General features: G+C 43.6%; 2 protein-coding genes across 10 annotated transcripts in view; one reads left to right on the forward strand and one right to left on the reverse strand.

Annotated features, from left to right (window-relative positions):
• Nucleotides 1-4,313, reverse strand: part of PLEKHH2 (pleckstrin homology, MyTH4 and FERM domain containing H2) — a 57,030-nt gene extending 52,717 nt beyond the window's left edge. Inside the window, exons 1-2 of one of the 3 annotated variants that reach the window (XM_055816383.1) lie at nucleotides 4,174-4,313; nucleotides 1,716-3,828 (exon numbers count right to left, since the gene is read on the reverse strand). The gene's annotated coding sequence lies outside the window, so the exon portion shown is untranslated. Of the gene's footprint in view, nucleotides 1-1,715; nucleotides 3,942-4,173 lie in introns of those variants that run through there. The other 2 variants (XM_055816384.1, XM_027788592.2) reach the window with 2 other exon arrangements.
• A 5,047-nt stretch (nucleotides 4,314-9,360) lies between these two features.
• The window catches only part of THADA (THADA armadillo repeat containing), a 161,697-nt gene continuing 153,051 nt past the window's right edge, over nucleotides 9,361-18,006 (forward strand). For 3 of the 7 annotated variants that reach the window (XR_008749141.1, XM_055815969.1, XM_055815970.1), the window contains exons 1-10: nucleotides 9,365-9,403; nucleotides 10,645-10,739; nucleotides 12,161-12,255; nucleotides 12,678-12,808; nucleotides 13,519-13,667; nucleotides 13,822-13,854; nucleotides 14,675-14,727; nucleotides 15,694-15,880; nucleotides 16,545-16,639; nucleotides 16,942-17,162. Coding sequence is in view for 6 of the 7 variants with exons in the window: in XM_055815969.1 (XP_055671944.1) it covers nucleotides 10,664-10,739; nucleotides 12,161-12,255; nucleotides 12,678-12,808; nucleotides 13,519-13,667; nucleotides 13,822-13,854; nucleotides 14,675-14,727; nucleotides 15,694-15,880; nucleotides 16,545-16,639; nucleotides 16,942-17,162 (1,040 nt within the window). In the remaining variant the exon portion in view is untranslated. Of the gene's footprint in view, nucleotides 9,404-10,644; nucleotides 10,740-12,160; nucleotides 12,256-12,677; nucleotides 12,809-13,518; nucleotides 13,668-13,821; nucleotides 13,855-14,674; nucleotides 14,728-15,693; nucleotides 15,881-16,544; nucleotides 16,640-16,941; nucleotides 17,163-18,006 lie in introns of all 7 variants that reach the window. The other 4 variants (XM_055815966.1, XM_055815968.1, XM_055815965.1 and 1 more) reach the window with 4 other exon arrangements.

An 18,006-nucleotide genomic window follows, 5' to 3' on the forward strand; every position in this document is an offset into this window, starting at 1 on the left:
AGAAGACGCTTGTGAAGAACTGAGCTTTTGCTAAGAAAATGCCTTCTATAGGTGTAACTATTTGTGAGTAGCACATTTGGTTTTATGTAAGCTTAATGTTTGGCAGATGAGTCTTTAAAAAGTGTTCTAAAATCCTTATGCTTAATCAAATTGCCTTCACAATTTAATATCTTTAATGAGATGCAAGGGGGAGTTTATGGTTCCAAATGCAAAGGCAGGTGAGCAAATGGTCCCTAATGGATACCCCATGTGAAAAACAACCCCTTTACATTAGCTGTGGCAGATCTCAGGACATCCTGGTCCATGCATGTTTCAGGTTCAAATCTGTGCTTTTATCTACATGTAACGGCTCATTGAAACTAATCTCAGTGCCCTTTTGGACAAGCACTGCTGGAAAAATTATTCAGGATGAGAGCTGGCTCATCATGGTTTGAGTCTGAGAAGCCAAGAAAATCATCTGTGTGTAAGCAGAAGGACTGGGCTTTGTTATATTCCAACTATTTGTAGACAGCTTAATAAAGAGTAAGTGGATGCTGAATGTAACCATTCAGGCCAGGAAGTTCCCTTGAGAGCCAAGGTCCTGGCCTTTGCAGAGCTCTGAACACCTATGATGGGCTTGGGAAATAAAGCTTGAATACCCTCAGAGTATTCAATTTATCTCTGAAATAACAGACAAACGTCAAAACACCATTCAGTGAAAGGCAGCTGGAAGATCACAGAAACCAAAAAAATACCAGTCAAAGGGATCTGCTGCATGCTTGTCACCTATGTCATGGAGAACGGGACACTGACAAGGGCAGGCAAGTAGCCACTCTTTTCAGTATAATGAAAGAGGCTGGCACTGGACAATTGTGCGTAATATAGAACTCTCTACCGCAAGTCCTGACGCAGCATGGATTAATAAGCAATGTCTTTGAGAGTCCCTCTCCCCATGACTACTCCAGTTCTCCAGAAGCCTTTGTTCCAGCACTCCCCTTCCTCCCAAAGTCAGAGGAGGCAGCCCCAGTTTCCCTCCTTCCCCAAAGAGGGGGGAACTCCTCAGCTGGTGGCAAAGAACCTATGGATTTATCTTTTCCACTGTTCCTGGCACCAGGAAGAAAAAAGGAAAAGGCAAAGCATCACAAGACAGATCAAAGTCACGAGCAGGATTCCAAAAAGTGCTTAACTTTTCCGATACATTAATATTTTCCAGTTATCTTCTAAATTTCCCGTGTCTCAGATTATTCTGAAGTTCATCATAGCCAAACAGGTAAAAAACTCTGTCTCAAAACTTTCTTTCCTTTCACATATCCTAATTTCCTTGTCTCCTCCATTCCGTATCTTACGTTAGAAGGAAAACAAGGAAAGAACTGACTAAGGTTTGCCAGTTTTTCACCACAAGCACTCGTCTGAAAGAAACTGCTCCATTCTTGATTCCCTCTTCCTCTTGGTCCTAGCAGGCTATCATTCAAGCTGTTAAGCCTGAGGTTACAACCATCCCTATTCAGGAATCCCCTACTCAGGAATCCCCATGGAATTGCCAGGATTTAAGCACATGATTAAAACAGTTTCCTGAGCCGAGCCTACAATAGCTGAATTCTAAACTTTAAGCACACAAGCATTTCAACTGCAACACTCGTAGGTGAGTGGTGTCTTTTACCACTTCTTTACCACTTCTCCTGTCTTTTAAGCTTGGCAGAAAACTCCCCTGGCTGTCAGAGAACCAGGTTGCTCACCGATGTCCTGTCCCTAATCCTCGCTCCTCTCTCCGTGTGCAGAGTCCCCACGATCAAGGAGGGAAGGTGGCACTTCCAAGCAGCAGCTTCTCCTACTTTGCAGAGGAAGCAGAAGTTCCATCCAGATTAATCTGGACAGACAGCCTGGATTCTGCTCTCCTAAGTAACGAGGAATGGCAATTTCCTATTAGACTGTCTATTTAGGATTTTTAATAATGTCTTCCTTTTGACTAATCACAGCTACATAAGACAGAGATGAACTCAGCTAACATCTGGTTAACAGTAGGATCTTTCAGTGTTTGTGGTAGTGAAAACACAAACAGATCAAGTAGTGAAAGAATTTTCGCTTTTTGGTAGGGCACAATATTACAGGGTGGAGTTAAAAATGTTCCATCTTTCAACAGACAAAACATTTGAGTAGATGGGATTTCTGGCACTGAATAATGCCTCCAGACAAGTAGTTTCTCAATGTCCAAGCTAATTAATATTCCACTGCATAAACATTACAGATAAAAAGTTTGAAAATAACTCTTTTTATTGTGGTTTGTTTGTTAGAGATTATAATAATTTACTTCATATTTTCCAACAAGCCAATGGGTTCTGGAAATATTTACAGGCACATAATACACTGTTTACAATTGCGGAGTGAATGATCTTATTTTGAATCAATGACTTCCTGTTTCTTGTTTGATTCCCCAAGGGAGGAAAAAAATGAGTTCATCTCTCTTGGCTTATAGAGTCCTCTGAATCAGCACTCAAACCTACGCAGAGTCCGCCCCTTCTTCCTGCTCCAATTCCCACTGCAAAGCCCTCCGTTTTCCCTCAGTCTTTACAAATTAAATCTTTTGAAAAGTAAACTAAAAAAGCGCACATTAAAGCGGTAAGTTCTAATTATGTCATCAAAAATTAATTGAGACAAGTCTGACAAGTCTGGAAAGATTAAATTCATCTTTTTCATTTTTTAAGTTTATAAATCTCTTCATAGGCTTCAAGAAGTCAGAATGTCATATTCTCCCCAAAGGGATTGATACAATTTCCTTTTCTTTGCTGTCTGCTTGGAAATTATCAAAATACATTTCAGGGGGAAGGAGGGAACAATGTTCTAGCTTTTTGAAGCATGTTAAAAAATTTACATATTCCTTATCACATTGTCAGTGTTTTCTTCTGTTTTTAACAAAACGCTGTGTTTAACTAAACACTTCACACTCTGTCCATATGTTCCGTATGTCCTTTCTCTGCTGGAGAAAGCTTGATCAGTCCTTCTGTTTCCATAGGAGTGGGTCTGCACAGTACATGGTGGGCTCCCTACACCATCCTAAAATGTTCACCAGCCCAAATGCATTTGGACCATACCTCTTTAATTTCAGGCCCCTTTCTCCCACCCATTTTGCCCAAACTCGGCACTTGCAAATATTTTTGGAGCCATAAAGGTTGGACTGGAGAAGGGAAATGATGAGACACAATGTGGACCTGTTTAGGAATCAAGGAAGTCATTCTCAGGTTTGTTGCCCGCCAGGGCCCTTCCTTATGCTGGAACACTGGTAACTTTATTTTCCACTTGACTCATTTTGCATAATTCTGCGCTCAGACAAACTGTAGCCTAAGCTATTGAAAACCTCCTTCAAAATCTGATTTATGAATGGTTTTTCTGCTGCTTCCTAGCTGCAATGAGGGTGTTGCTTCCCAACACATCAGCCTGGGGTCCCCCACGGCAGCACTGGGTGCAGACCCCCTGGTTCCAGGGGCCAGGCTGCCCCCTCCCAGCCCATGACCCAGCCGCTGCCTGCCGGGCTCCGGGCTCCGCAGGGCCGTGGCCCAGCTGCTTCGCACCACAGGGCGCTGTCACACGCCTGGAGCAAAGCCTTAAAGCACACAAGACCATTTTACATCCTTGTCCTGGCGACCGCAACTTTAAAGGCTGCAGTGTGGCATCGCACTAGGGGCGGACGTTGAATTTTTAAGTGAAATTCCAAAAGCTGACGGCACGGATATGTAAAAAAGTATCTTAATTCTGCGTGGTTGCTTGGCGGTTGTGTTCTTCTCGCTCTTCTTTTCCGGGGGACGGCAGGGATACAGCAGTGGCACCGCCAGCACGAGGAGAGGAGCCCGGACCCTACGGGACCGAACGGGACCTCAAGCTCCTCAGCCTCGTGCCGCGGGGACACGGCTCGGCGCACCCGCGGAGCGCTGCCCTCAACGCCACCGCCGTGACCTGACACAACGTCACCCTCCACCGTGCCGGCGCCGCCTGGCACCGCCCGACGGAGCCCCCCGGGAGCCCGCGCCGGCTGTCCCGCCGCGCCCGCCCCGCCCCGCCGCCGGGGCGCGACACCCCGCGGCGGCACCCCCGGGGCCGCCCCGCCGGGGAGCAGCCGGGGGCCGGCCCGGGCGCTGCCGCCCGCCCGGCGCGGCCCCGCTCGCGAAGGGAGGGAAGGGGGCAACGAAAGGGAGGTCAAACCTGGCGGCCGTGGCTCGCCGCGCCGGGCGCCGTCCGGGCTGTGGGCGCTGCGGGGCCGCAGCTGCCCGCGCCCGCCCGCGCCCCTCGGCGCCCGCCCCACCATCCCCGCGGCGAGCGGCGCGGGCGCCTGAGCGACGGCCGCCACGGCCACTGAGGAGCGGGGGGCCGCCCCCGGCGGGGCGTCCGGGCGGGGCCTGCGCGGCTCGGCGGCGGCCGCGGCGGGGGCCGGTCGGCGCCGGGGGGCCCGTGCCGGGACGCCCGGCCTGGCCCGGGTGTTGGGGCGGGGGGCGCGCTCGGGGGGCCTCTGCCGCGCCGCTTCTAACCCAGACGGCCTCGCCCGGGCGCTGCGGCCCCGACGGCGCGGCGGGCAGGGAGCGCCCGTCGGAGCGCGGAGGGGGCGCTGGCCGGAGCCGCCGGGCTGCCCGCCCGGGGCGCGGCGCGGCCTGGTCGGTGCGGGGATGGGCGGCGGGAGCAGCCGGGAGGGCGCTGCAGGCAGCGGGCCGCACGCCGCCCCCGGCAGATGGGCCGGGCAGCCAGCGCCCCTGCCCCGTCCCGCTGCTTCTAGTCCCTGTGAATTGGGGTTTTTTGCTCTGACCTTGCGCGAATTCCTGAAGGGGAGACTGTGTTAGGAACCAGCATCCACCTGCCCTGAAGTCCGTCAGCTCCAACACTGGAGTTTACAGTAATTCACATTCCACCTTCTGTGGAAGGTCATTTGCCAAGTGTAAACCGGAGGGTTGGAACTGTGCAGTCACCGGGGCAATGGTGGGGATATTATGGGATGAATGGGCCTTGCAGAGCTGCCGTGTCCAACAGGTGAGGCACGCTTTGCACCGCAGTAGAGCGGCAGGTGCACGTGCGGATGCGTCATGCTGGCAGCGGGGTCTTCGTGTCCCCACCGGCTGGCAGGAGCTGCAGTACGTCTCGGGCAACCAGCTGCCACAGTCTCCTCTGGAAGACTTGAGTGCCTGAAGCATTAAAAATAATTTGGAAAAAGTGATTGCTGTGTTGCTTGTCTGCCATGTACAGGGATCTTCCTCATCCACATGTTGATTGGGACTGAGATTTAGGGATTGTATTTCATTGGGATTATGGTTTAGGGAGGCAAAATGTTTTGCAGGTTCTTCTGGTGCACAAACAAACCCTGCTTTACCCTTCTGGTGTTTATTTCTAATGTAGATGTGCAGCGTTGTGTTGTGTAAAATGCTCTTTCACAATCATTGGTGACTCAGTGAAAGTGCAATTTTTTGGTCTGAAGAAAAAAAAAAAAAGAGCAGTCTTAAAAGCTCAAGTATTCCCCATCTGGTTATACACACAATTTCATTTTTTCCTGTTCAGTTTGGTACAGCCTCCAATTTTCCACTCCCTTGCAGTGACCTTAAAGTATCCAAACAATTTGCTGAAACTGCTTCATTTGTTGGTACTTTTCTAAGTGCCTCATGTATTTTTTAAGCACTCATTACTGAAAAACATACTAAAAACATGCTTGCTGGTATAGCAAGATGTGAATTGTTTTCTACCTGATACCTTCTGTCTAGCGTCTTCAACCTACACTAAAAACAAATTAACTGAAAAAAAGGGGGGTTTAGATTAAAAGATTTAGCCAAAGACTAAAAATTGTCATTGGGTTCCTAGCAAACACTGTACAAAATAATCTATCATTGATGTTTAATGAAAACTTTGGCCGTATCATTTCCTCAAATAGCGACATGTTCTCTTTAGATACACCAGGAGCGTGGAGAGCATTTGAGTTCAGAGCGCAGTGAGGCAAGGAAAAACAAAGGTGACATGAATGGCACGCTCAGACAGCAGAAGGGAGAGCAAAGCCTGGTCACTAAATGACTCTTTCTTACAGTTTATTCTGTGGATTGACATTTTCTCTGGCCTCAGGTAATAAAAATGCTTTGCAGCCACAGAGGTCTCAATACTCATACGTAAAGAGGCATGAGAAAATATTCTGGAAGAAGTAGGGATATTCAGGATTTTCTTTCAATTGTCCTTATCTGTAAAGTATGTAGAGGTACCTAGAATCTGTGTTCAGGTACTGAAGGGAATAAAATTACCAGTAGAACAACTGGGACACACAGAACAAAATACAACTTTGTTTTATAATTAGCATGTAAGGGGGAAAGCCATGTATCTTCCAGGCAAAGATAGAAAACTATTGTACACATAATTGTGGTCTCAGGAAGAGAGTTTCTCCTTTCCCTTGTCGCTGATGGAAGTTACGTACAAGCAGTAATAAATCTGAAGTGGAGTCTTGCAAATGTGTGCAGAAGAATGCAAAGAACTGGTACATAGTATGCTGCAGGAGCAACCTGCAAGACCAGGTATTTGGATCTTGGAACGATCATCTGTTAGCTGGCTCACTACAGAAGTAAACCAAAGTCAAAATACCATTAAATACTTGCCTCTCTAATGTGGGCTCTAAATACTAGCCTCTAGATGTGGCTGAAGGTGTGTGTGTTGTGTGGCTTTTACTGTCCGTAATTGACTGTGATGCAAGAAAGTAAGTGCTAAGTTTCTGGTTATCTTATTAAACAGTAACCTCATTCATTTTGAATATTATGAACACTGTATTGCAAAACATCTACTCCAGAGTGTGGAAGCTAATAATAAAAAAACCCCACCATTTCAGAGATTATCAAGTGGTTATCAAGCCTGCAACTCGAATGTAAAATTTGGGGTTTATGAGACTTTCCTGAGAATGTAGAACATCATTCTGACATGCTGGGACACAACCTTACCCCCATCATGACAAACAGAGATTTTTCTGGTCCTCTTTCACAAAGATAAGCATTGCAACCATTTAAGTTTAGGTATTTCAGACCAGTATGTGTGTCTACAACTGGAAAATATATTCCAGAAAACATCTTGTGATTCCAAAATCTTAGATTATACAATGTCTCCTGTACATTCATTTCTATGTGGATTCTTTGGAAGGATAATGTATATATTTGAGACTTGCAATAGAGAAAAAGTTCCCCTGATATTGATTATACAAGTTGCAATTACAAAACTGTGATGTACATAGATAGATCATCTTCAGGGGCTGTTCAAATTAATTAAAAAGTATATTGATTTTTCTTGACAAAAAAACAGCTTTAAAGGTTTTATTTAAGTGGAGAAGGGGAAGGAAGAAAGATCATTCCTGTTCAATTCATGCTGTTACCATGACATATCTTAAAATGTTGCTCTTTCAAGGCTATGGCTTGTCTTTCAGTGATGGAAAAACGGCATCTTATCTAAATAGCCTGTAGTATTTGTGCTTCAGTACCTTTGAATGGAACAACCTGTGGTTAATTCAGTTACTAATGAAGGCTTTTCCTGTGTAAGAGAAATACAGCCTATGAGTAGGTCCATGGCTTCCCTGTAAGAGCACAACCTCTTTTTAATTGTTTGGCGCCACGGAGTGGTAAAATTATATATTGCTCTAAATAATCAATTTCTGAGAGTTTTCAAATGATACCATCTCCCAGTGAAAGAAACTTAAAATGTAAAATATTCTACTTTCTGGCTATAGGCATTACTCAAGAAGACTAGAATTTACAGCTCCCAACAGTGTGGATTAGAATATTTCCTTTGAGAGGGCTTTCCACTGGTGGATGTTGATTTGTCAAAACTGTAAAGTTTGTGAACATAAATCCAGTGCTTAGAAAAAAAAACCAAACCAAACACCACCTTCTGATGAACTGCAGAAACATTGCAGTAAAAGTCACTGTACTTGGCCAGAGCAGGGGACCATCGAGCCTGGTATCCAGTCACTCGACTGTCATCCTCAGCCAGTTCCCAGGAAGTTAAATGTCCAGAATACCCCACAATATCGTCCCAGTTTCCAGTTGCCTTGAGGTTCAGGGACTTTGTGAGACAGAAGTTTTGTGTTTTGAAGCTTTGTCTGATTTTGGTTTTGGTTTTGGTGGGTGGTTTTGGTTTTTTGGTTTGGGTTTTGTTTTTTTTTTTTGGGGGTGTGTGTCTGTTTGGGGTTTTTTTCTTCCATGAGTTAGTCCAGCTGCTTTTGAACAAATGTAAATGTCCTAGGATTATGAGCTCTGTGGTGTAAATAATTTATTTAGTTTCGGACGTGCCATCTGTTTGTTTCATTTGATGCCCCTTAATTTTTGTAGAGACGGTGAAAAATGATTTTAGAAGTTTCTGTCATATTCCATTTCAGTAGTTTCTTTGAGACTGAAGTTACCTCTTAATGGTTTCATAGAGGGAAGCCCCCATCTACCTTTGGCCATCCTTCTTACCCTACCTTACACCTCTGGCAGTGCTACTACCTTCTTTTTGGGTAGGGATGAACACTGCACGCAGCGCTCAAGGTGTAGGTGTATTTATACAGTGCCATAGGGATGTTTTCTAGTTTTTTAATTCTCTCCGTAGCAATTTCTAACACTGTGGTCGCTTTTTTGGTCCCTGCAGGATCTCCGGCTCATGGCAGGGCACAACATAGCCATGACACCAGTATTTCAAGCATCTGTGCTCCTTATGAGCAGAACAGAAATTACGAAAACAGAATGGCTTACCTTTCCAAGGTGGTTAAGCCTTGAAGAGCCCATGCCTGGTGAGCTGCTCAGAGGTATTATGCGAGCTACTTCTAAATAAGTTATTGTGAATACCATAAACTTGGTGCTCTTGGGGAACAGAGCAATTGAAGCGTGTGGGTCTTGCATGTTGGCATTTCATTTCTCAAGATGCCTCTTCGCTATGCATTGCACTACGAAGCGTGGATTCTTCTGGTGTTACCTGACAGCTCCCTGGCATGGATGCTTCCTCTACTTGTTAAAACTCGTGGAGAGTAAAGCTCTTTTGGAAAGCAGAAAGTTGCTGGGAAGATAATCCCTAATGTTACAGAAAACGAGCTGGAATACATAGAGCTGGAACCCTGAAAACGGTTCCCCTGAAGCTGGGGAACCTGTAGGAAGAGGACAAATTTTCCCGCAGTGCATTTCCCCGAGACTACATTTAAAATGAGGGAAGTCTTTTACAAAGCAGCCCCGCCACCTACAGCTGGGTCCCAGGCAGGTGCTCCCCCCCCCCGGGGCCCGCCCGGGCTCCTGCAGCGCCACGGCCGTGGCGCTGCAGGAGCCCGGGCGGGCCCCGGGGGGGGAGCACCTGCCCGGGGCGGGCGGCGGGGCGGGCCGGGGGCGGCCCTCGCGTCCTGGTTGGCGGCGGGCGGGGCGGCGGTACCGGGAAGGGAAGCGGCGCCGGCGGGTGAGTCTCCCCTCAGGTCGGGTTTTTTTCTGCGGCTCCTTTCTCCTTTGCTACGGCGCTCCGCCGCTTCCATGGCGGCGGCTCCGCGGCGCTGTCGCTTCCCGTGGCGGGTACCGCTGCGAGCCGGGCCCGGTTACGGCCCACCGCCGGCTCTGCTGGGCTCTCGGCCGGTGCGGCCTGGCCCGGCAGCGCGCTGGGAGCCGCTGTGGGGCGCGGGGCTGCTGGGGCCGTTTCGGTCGGTCAGGGAGAGCGTGTGGCGATCGCACGGCGGCGGGGCGCGGCGGCGCCTTCCTGTGAGGCGTTATGGCGGGCTCCGGGGCTGTGGCGCCGGTTGCCCGGGGGGTGGCCGCCGCCGCCCCGCCGGTGTGCCCCCAGCCCCGCCGGTGTGCCCCCAGCCCCGCCGGTGTGCCCCCAGCCCCGCCGGTGTGCCCCCAGCCCCGCCGGTGTGCCCGCTGTTGCCGTGCCGGCTACCTGATCCTGAAAGAAAATAAAAGGAGTTACGCTTTCCTGACCGCTATCAGCTGGCACTAGATAATAGGTCGGGGGATCTTTTCAATGTATATAAATGCGTGGAGGGAGGGTACAAAGATGGAGCGAGGTGCTTTTCAGTGGTGCCCAGTGCCAGGCCGTGGGCACGGACTGAAACACAGAAGGGTCCCTCAGGGCATCAGGAAGCATCCAGATGTGGTGTGAGGCTGCTGGAGCACCGGCACAGGTTGTCCAGTAAGGCTGGGGAGTCTCCATCCTTAGAAACATTTGAAAGCCACCTGAACATGGTGCTGGGTAATGGCCCCAGGTGGCCCTGCTTGAGCAGGGGGTAGGACCAGGTGCTCCCCAGAGGTCCTTTCCATCCTCAGCTGTTCAGTGGTAACAAGCTTGTAAGCCAGTGAAACAGTAAAACGGAGCAACAGAAGTTTTGTGGTGTTATTCCCCTACTTCTGCATGATATTTTTGAACTGTGATCCAGGGGCATGCCACAGACTACATAACGAGTGCAGTAAAAACACTGGTGAGACAGTTTGTCATTCATTCAGCAAATCCTGTTTTCTATTACTTTTGTTGCATAAAGTCTGTATGAATTTTGGACAAAATGCTTGAAATAGTTGTAATAGATCTTGGAAAAATAATTTGCACAGATAATACAGTAAAAATTGCGTCAGGAAGTGAAAAGACCATTATCACAGGAAGTGTTTGTAATTACACTTTTAAAATAATGTGACCTGTAATTTTAAAAAATGTTTGTAGGTTTTTTTTTAGCAGGTATCTATCAGTTAAAATGGTTTTAAAGAAGAAGAAAGAAGTTCAGGTAGATGCATTCCTTCTTGATCATCAGAAGCTTGAAAAACTTCAGAGTAAGTGAGGTGTTTTTTCCTGAGTTTACGCGGAATTTTTTTTCCTAGTAGTAGAATGCGTTTGAGTATTGAAAACTTCAGTTTCAAAACTGAAATTGATTTGTTTTGGTGGGGTTTGTTTATTGTTATGTTTTACTTGGTCAGTTTTGTTTTGTAAATTTTAGGTATGTTTGCTTTTTTTAGGTTTGTTTTTATTTTTTAATGACAATGACTTCTTACCTTGGCAAAGTTAAAAAGAATCCTCTAGAACACTCTTTCTTTGGTTGGAAAGCTCTTTGCTTTTTTTATCATTGGTGTGAAGTTGGTAGAACGGCCTACTTGTCATCCCACTTGCAGGCCTGTAATTCAGTGCTGCCTGAAGTACGAGCTTTAATATGTAGGATAACACCAAATTTCAAAGAATCACAGAATGGTTGAGGTTGGAAGGGATCTCTGGAGGTCATCTTGAGAGTATTTTCCCAGCCTTTGTATTTTCTGTAGTTAACTTGATTTAAAGATACTGTTCAAATGCTGTTTTATTTTGTGGTGTGTTTTTTTTGTTTCTTTGATGAGAGAATCTTCCATTGATCTTTTCTTCAAATAAAAACAAACCCAAACCCAAGTAAATCAAGATTTGTACACTGAAGTTGCTATGAGGTGCTCCTTGCCTTTTAGCAGTGGTGACACTTGGAGTGCTGCATCTGTTTCCAGGCTCCTCAGTACAAGAGAGGTATGGACATACTAGAGACAGTCCAGTGAAGGGACACTAAGATAATGAAGGGCCTGGAACATCCCTCCTGTGCAGAAAGACTGAGAGAGCTGGGACTCTTCAGCCTGCAGAAGAGAAGGCTCATGAGGGTCCTGGTGTGTTCCGATGTGTAAAATATATCTGAAGGGAGAGCATAAAAAAGGCTTTTTCCTGTATTGAACAGTGATGGGACAGCAAGCATGAGCGCAAACTGAAACACAGGAGGTTCCCTCTGAGCATCAGGAAACACTTCTTTAATGTGAGGGTGACTGAGCACGGGCACAGGTTTCCCAGGGAATCTGGGGAGTCGTTATCCATGGAGGTATTCAGAAGCCATCTGGCCGTTGTCCCGGGCAGCCTGCTCCAGGAGACCCGGCTTTGAACGGTGTGGTTGGACCAGGTAACCTCTGGAGGTTCCTTCCAACTTCAACCATACTGTGATTTTGTGAAACTGGTCTTCATACCAGATGAGGCCTACTGTATGTTACAGTGAAACTTGTATTTATCTTTTGTTTTTGTTAGAAAAAAAATTGGTGTTAAAGTGTTGTGGCTTAAGAGAATGTAGCGCCAGTAGGTTTACTGGAACAGGAAAAAAGCCCAAGAATTAAGCAGTGATTTCTTACTATAAATTATGTGGTGTTTATAATGCTTACTGTAGTTCCTTTCTAAATAGAGACTTTTTTTCTAAATGTAGGGTTTTCAAAGGCTGAAGAGCAAAACTTGGCATCTCTGCTTCTGCACTGCGCACAGTTGAGCAATGGCATCCAGCAGATCCAGTGTATTAAACAAGTAAGACTTCACCATTATTGGTGTGGTTCTTGGTAACTGATGGTGTGTCATGTGCATTGGTAATGGGAAACAACAATTCTGAAATAAACTTTGTAATATTTTTAACATTCCTGGGAACCGGTGAAAAGCAGTTGTTACTGCTGTATGTGCATGAGGTAGAAATGTAGTTCTAGTATGTAAATTATCAAGGGCTACAGTTACTGAAAATGGTGGAAGGCAAGTGATACCAAGTTTCCTATTTTGTATGTATGTATCTTTGGTATTAGAGGTGTTCTTGGAACCTTGTTCAATACCTGAAGCTCAACAGGGTATGGTAAAGAGGGGGCAGTTTTGCACCATATACTTGGATAACAGGAAATTCTGCCTCTGTTAATGATCAGGGTATATCCTGGGGTTTTGTTGATCATATGTTCTGTTTATAGATTATGCCATTGATGAAGAAGATGGATCCAAACTCTGCATGTGATCCCATGGTTAAAACTTGTTTGGATATTTTGGGAGAGACGTATTTTTCACTGAGTATAAAGAATCCCTTGAAAAAAGTGTTAGCAAGGTAAAAAATTGAATAGTAAACCTTTATTTTTGTAAAAATGCTCTCCTTACCTAGGAGTCAGTAATTTATCATGCACTACAAATTGCTGTAGTTTAATTACTGAAAATCTGTGGTACTAATATGTGAATATGTACTGTTTTCCTTTCTTATATCATTGGATAAATAACTGCAAAGTGAAGTACTACTTTCATTACTGGAAAGACAACATAGTGTGTAATTAGCACTTCGAATTTTAAAATACCATATTAGAGTAGATATTTTAAAAGAAATATCTCAACTTTGACAGTGTCAAGAGAAGGTTGTTCAGAGGAATCGTAACTAAACTGTGGTTTCATGTGCCTGTTTTTATGGCAATTAAATTTTTTGTTGTAAAATTACTGTATTTCTTCAGTATATTTATTACAGACTTACCGTTTTTAAGAGCCAGTGCTTAGCTTGTTTCATTTCTATGTCTGAAAACATTTTTTGCCGCTGAGAGGTGCAGGGTTTCTGTACTGTATTTGGTCACATGCCGGAGTTTTATACCCCTTTGACACGTTTTGTAGCTGCAAAATTGGAACATGTGTGTTTATTTTAAAACAGAATTACGTTTTCATGCAGGAGGAAACATCTATCTATTATTGGAGTTTTAGGTGACATTGACTTTGGTCATGTGGATATTTAACTCCTCAGCATGAGCTAACTGATTATGCTGTTTCGTACTGTTGCAGTTTGCTAAACGGTCTTCCTGAACAGTTTATGACATTAGCTGTACAAAGCTTTGTATGCTGCCTTAGGGAAGAACTGAAAACCACAGACATATATCTGTACAGAAAAGTACTGGACAACCTTGCTTCCTGTATGGAGGACTTCAACTTAGGTATGATATTGAATATATTGTTTTCTGTTTTATCTTGCTCAGCATTGGTTTGCATCTTGGTACTGCACCTAGTAGTAATGCTTACACTTTATCTATGTAAAATGGAATATATTGGCTAGTATTCAGTAGTTAAAATGTATTTTCTTTCTTTTAGGTAGAGCAAGTATGAAGAACCTGTTTGAAGAAGGTAAAGCTATATTTGTACTAAAATAAGTTTCACTGTAGGTTATTGGGGGGAGGGTTGTGTGTGAAGAAGTAGCATGAGGTAGGCATAAAGATCTATCAGTTCTGATTTCCTCCTGTTGGTTTTTGATAGCTAACCTCACATGGTGGTGCTTTGTCAAAGGCTTTCCCTTGATTTGTACCAACAGTTTGCAGGGGTCAGTCTTGCTTTATTGAGCAGTCCTAGATATAAACCTGAAAAGTACCAGTGAATGATTCATAAAGGGCTGGGGGAGTTGATGCCACTTTAAGTGAAGTATTCTCTGTCTTGCGCCTCGTGATGGAGTTGAATGTGGTAACAGTGAGCTGTTAACAGCCAGTCTTGACTATAGCAAGCCCAGGCCTGCTGCGCCAAAAATTTTGTTTGCCAATAATTTGGCAGTAGTCTGATCTGCTGGTAATATGGCATAACTTGATATCCTGTGCCCTCAGCATGCAGATAATGTTCACAGCTTCCTGTGGACCTGTTATTGCTGCTTTGCCTTTAGCTCTTGATAATTTCAGCTTTTCATTGAAGAAAATGGATTAGGATTAGGCCAACTGGGTTGGAAACTCTTGTTTTGTACCAGGTTGTTGCAAGCCAGCTGGAGATTTTGCTTTAGCGTTACTTCTTTGGGTTTGCACTGAAATGTCAGCTTAATTTGTTTATGAGGTAGAAGAAACACCACTACATTGATAGCTGTTCGTTGTGTCTGGGTGTGAGGTGTATGTGTGATTGCTTTGCTGGAACTTTTCCTGTTTTATTTCTCTTTTAAATAAATTCTTACCATAATTGTTTTCACTAGTTCTTCAGTTTCTGGTGAAGTCACTGCTTGACATACAGGAAGAAAACAGGCAAGTGAACTCAATATAAGCTCTTTTTTTATCTGTTTTTATTTCACTCTTGCAAGATAGTCTGGTATGGTTTGGAATATTTGGTAGCCATACATTGACGAAAGAGGGGAATGTCATTTTACAATAATACCCGCTTTTTAAAAAAGCAGCTGATGAGTTTTCTGTTTGGGTTTTTGTTTTTTTTTTGTGGCAATACAATGATATAAAATAAGAGAGAAAAGGAAGAAAATTAAAAGTCATGACATTTAAGGCACTGATGCTGTGTTAGAGCTACTACTCTTAAGGGAGGCATTTGAGTTGTGGTTTTGGTATCTGAATCGTGACTGAACCCTGTAAGTAATAGGTACACTTATTAAAATTCAGGTAGAGTAATACTCTGTGTGAGTGTTTAATTCAGTATTGATATTCCTTTTAGTCTGTCACAGCAATCATCATTTAATATCTTGATATTTTCAAGCATTGCATAAAGTGAAGCCTTTTCACTGTGGTCTTTCATTGTATACCCAGAGAATAAGGGTGCTTAATGGAGTGTTTTGTACATTAAAAGTTTGCATGTTGTCTGTCTTCATGTTATAAGAAAGTTAAATCATAGAAACATACTTTGCATGTGCAGGAACTCCTTGAAAAATGACAAAGGAGCAGCACTGTGTTCAATGGTTCTTTTTGGAAAGCTGCTGGAGAAGTTCAGCTCTGCTCAGACAGGATCAAATGAGTGAAAGTTTATCACAGGAACCTGCAGAAACTGTAGTAGAATTGTCATTATGTTTGTTAACTTCATTTTAAAACACTGCCCTTGAATCTACTTCTTGTTTTCCTGTAGTTGTGTATCTGGTTAACTCAGTAAACCAGTTTTTACCATTAATTCTATCTGAAGTTGGCAGAGTGTAGTTTTCTGGGGATGGGAAGAATGGTTTTTATTTCCTTTTTGTGTGCGTGACCTTTTTTTTTTTTTTTTTCCTTCCACAGAAAGAATCATGGAAATCGTATTGTTCAGACTCAGTTGATGCATGATTTACTGGTAGCCATTAAAGTTTCAATGATGCTTGTACAGAAATTACAAGAAAATATCCAGGGCAGTCTTTGGAAACACCATGAGTCTTTTGTTTGGCAAAGCATGTGTAGCTTACTGAAAAGCTCCACAGACTTCCTAATGGATGGTAAGTTTAGTAACATTCAAACCTAAATATTTTTATTAAACCAGTCTTGTTGGTTTTGTAGTAAACAAAGCCTGTACTTATAAAAACTTGATTTAGCTTGAATGAAAATTGAACTGCTAAGATTAATGGGACTGGGAGCAGTAGTAGGTCTTTCAGCGAGCTGTAATCTATAGATAGTAATTTTGGAGTGTACAGTTTAACTTGTCCTACTACAAAAAAATCAAGGTAATATTACTAATAATTTAGAACTAACAGAAATACTTTTGAGACTGACTGAATGTCTGTGCCTACCAAAAATTTTGTATCTCTATGAATTATGCTGTCAGAACCATTTATTGGTGCACTATAACTAATAGTTTACTAGTGTTTACAGATTTTTTTGTACAGTAGAATTTTATATAAACGTCAGTAAGTTCTGCCACAGTCCTCCTTGTCTTACTGGACAGTTTATATTTTCTGTGTGTTTAAAGGTATTAATAGATTCCTATTACACTAGAGTACAAATTCATTAATACTTGCTATTCAGATGGACACTACAGATTTGTGATTATACAAGTCCAGACGGTCTAGAAGAATTCAATACCGTCTTTATAATTTTGATACACAGCTGTAGCACTCGATGTTTGCTGCACTCTAATGTAAAATATCTTTTTTTGCCGTGTAGCAACTCTCCTGCAAACTGTTCAGACTACCTCAGGACTGGCTGTTATTCTCTTTACTAAAGCTATGTATGAGCCAGTTGAAGGATTGCCTTCCTTGGTAAGTGTATTTCTTCGCTAAAGACTGAAATTTCATAGTGTCATTAATCAGTGCTACCAGTGTTGTTCAGGGGCTTTGCTGATGTGGATAGCAGGGCTTGCCAAACTTTGTATCAGTCTTTTGCTGGAGTGTAAATCCTTTATTCTGTCCTTGCCATGTGACGTAATAAGGTTAGGGTTTTGAATTTGAGAAAAACAGTGTACAAGAAGTCTCATCATATCTTCTAAGATTCTCAGTTATGCACAAAATTGCTTTTCTCCTGTGCTAAGATACTTCTAATGGGTGTTATTTTGCTGTTGCAGGTCAGTGATTTGCTCCTTGGGTCAGTGAAACACACGGACGTGCCAGCGTGGTTTGTGAGTAACTGTGGGACTCTGTGTATGGAAGAACTCCCCGACTCAGTCCTTCTCTTTCTCTGCCATGGTGCACTGGCTATGCTGGAGTGGAAGAATGGCAGCATGGGTGAAAATGGAGAGAAACTGTTACTAGATATTGCATCAGTCTTGTTGTCTTTGAGTTCAGAGTAAGCCTGTGTTTCAATTTATATTGTTTCATGTTTGGGCGCGGGGGCTGATTTTTTCACTTGTATTTTTGCATGGCTCCTACGGTCCTGGTGGAATATCTCTGAAGTTTTCTGTGTAATGATACCAGTTTCTGCCACAGATTGTGTCATCTTTTTAATATATTCAGAATAACTCTGTAAGTTTGAAAATACGTCTTGATGTTGCATAGATAGTTCTAAGTTACAATTTTCTCTTGTATGCTAAAATGAAATCTTGTTTTTCCAATGTAAGTGGGTTTAGTTTACCAACTACTTGATGGTAAGGTGTGGCAGAATCAGTTGTTATATAGACAGATAAAGCTTAGTTTCAGGATATCACTTCCTATACTTTTAAAAGTACAGAAGAAAACAAAGTGTGCCAATGAGTGGAATGCTTGAAGTAAGATGAGTTTAAAATTTATTTTTCTTTTGCAAGCATTGACTGCTTGCGTCTAATGGACCACCAGTGCTATTGGATAGGAGATAAAAATGTGTATTCAGTTCAACCTTTGTTCCTGCCTTGGAGGTCAGTTTTGTGATTTTGTTTTTGCAATTAAGGTACTCAGTTTTTGTGTTTTTATATGCCAATGAAAAGGTTTTCCTTATATTTTCAAGAAGCATGCAATAACATATTGCAGCTCAAATATTAGCATGTGGATATTAATTTTAATTTTTGTTTTTAAAATAGTAAGTGGAGTGGATTGTCAGGTTTCTTTTATCCATATTTAGGGGTTTTAGTGGTGACCACTTAACAGCTTGTCAGGTAACAAAGCATACACGTCACAACATCCAATTCATCACCTCCTTTTTGTGTTAGTTCCTTTTA

Source organism: Falco peregrinus, chromosome 11 (assembly GCF_023634155.1).
Source record: "Falco peregrinus isolate bFalPer1 chromosome 11, bFalPer1.pri, whole genome shotgun sequence".
NCBI lineage: Eukaryota > Metazoa > Chordata > Aves > Falconiformes > Falconidae > Falco > Falco peregrinus.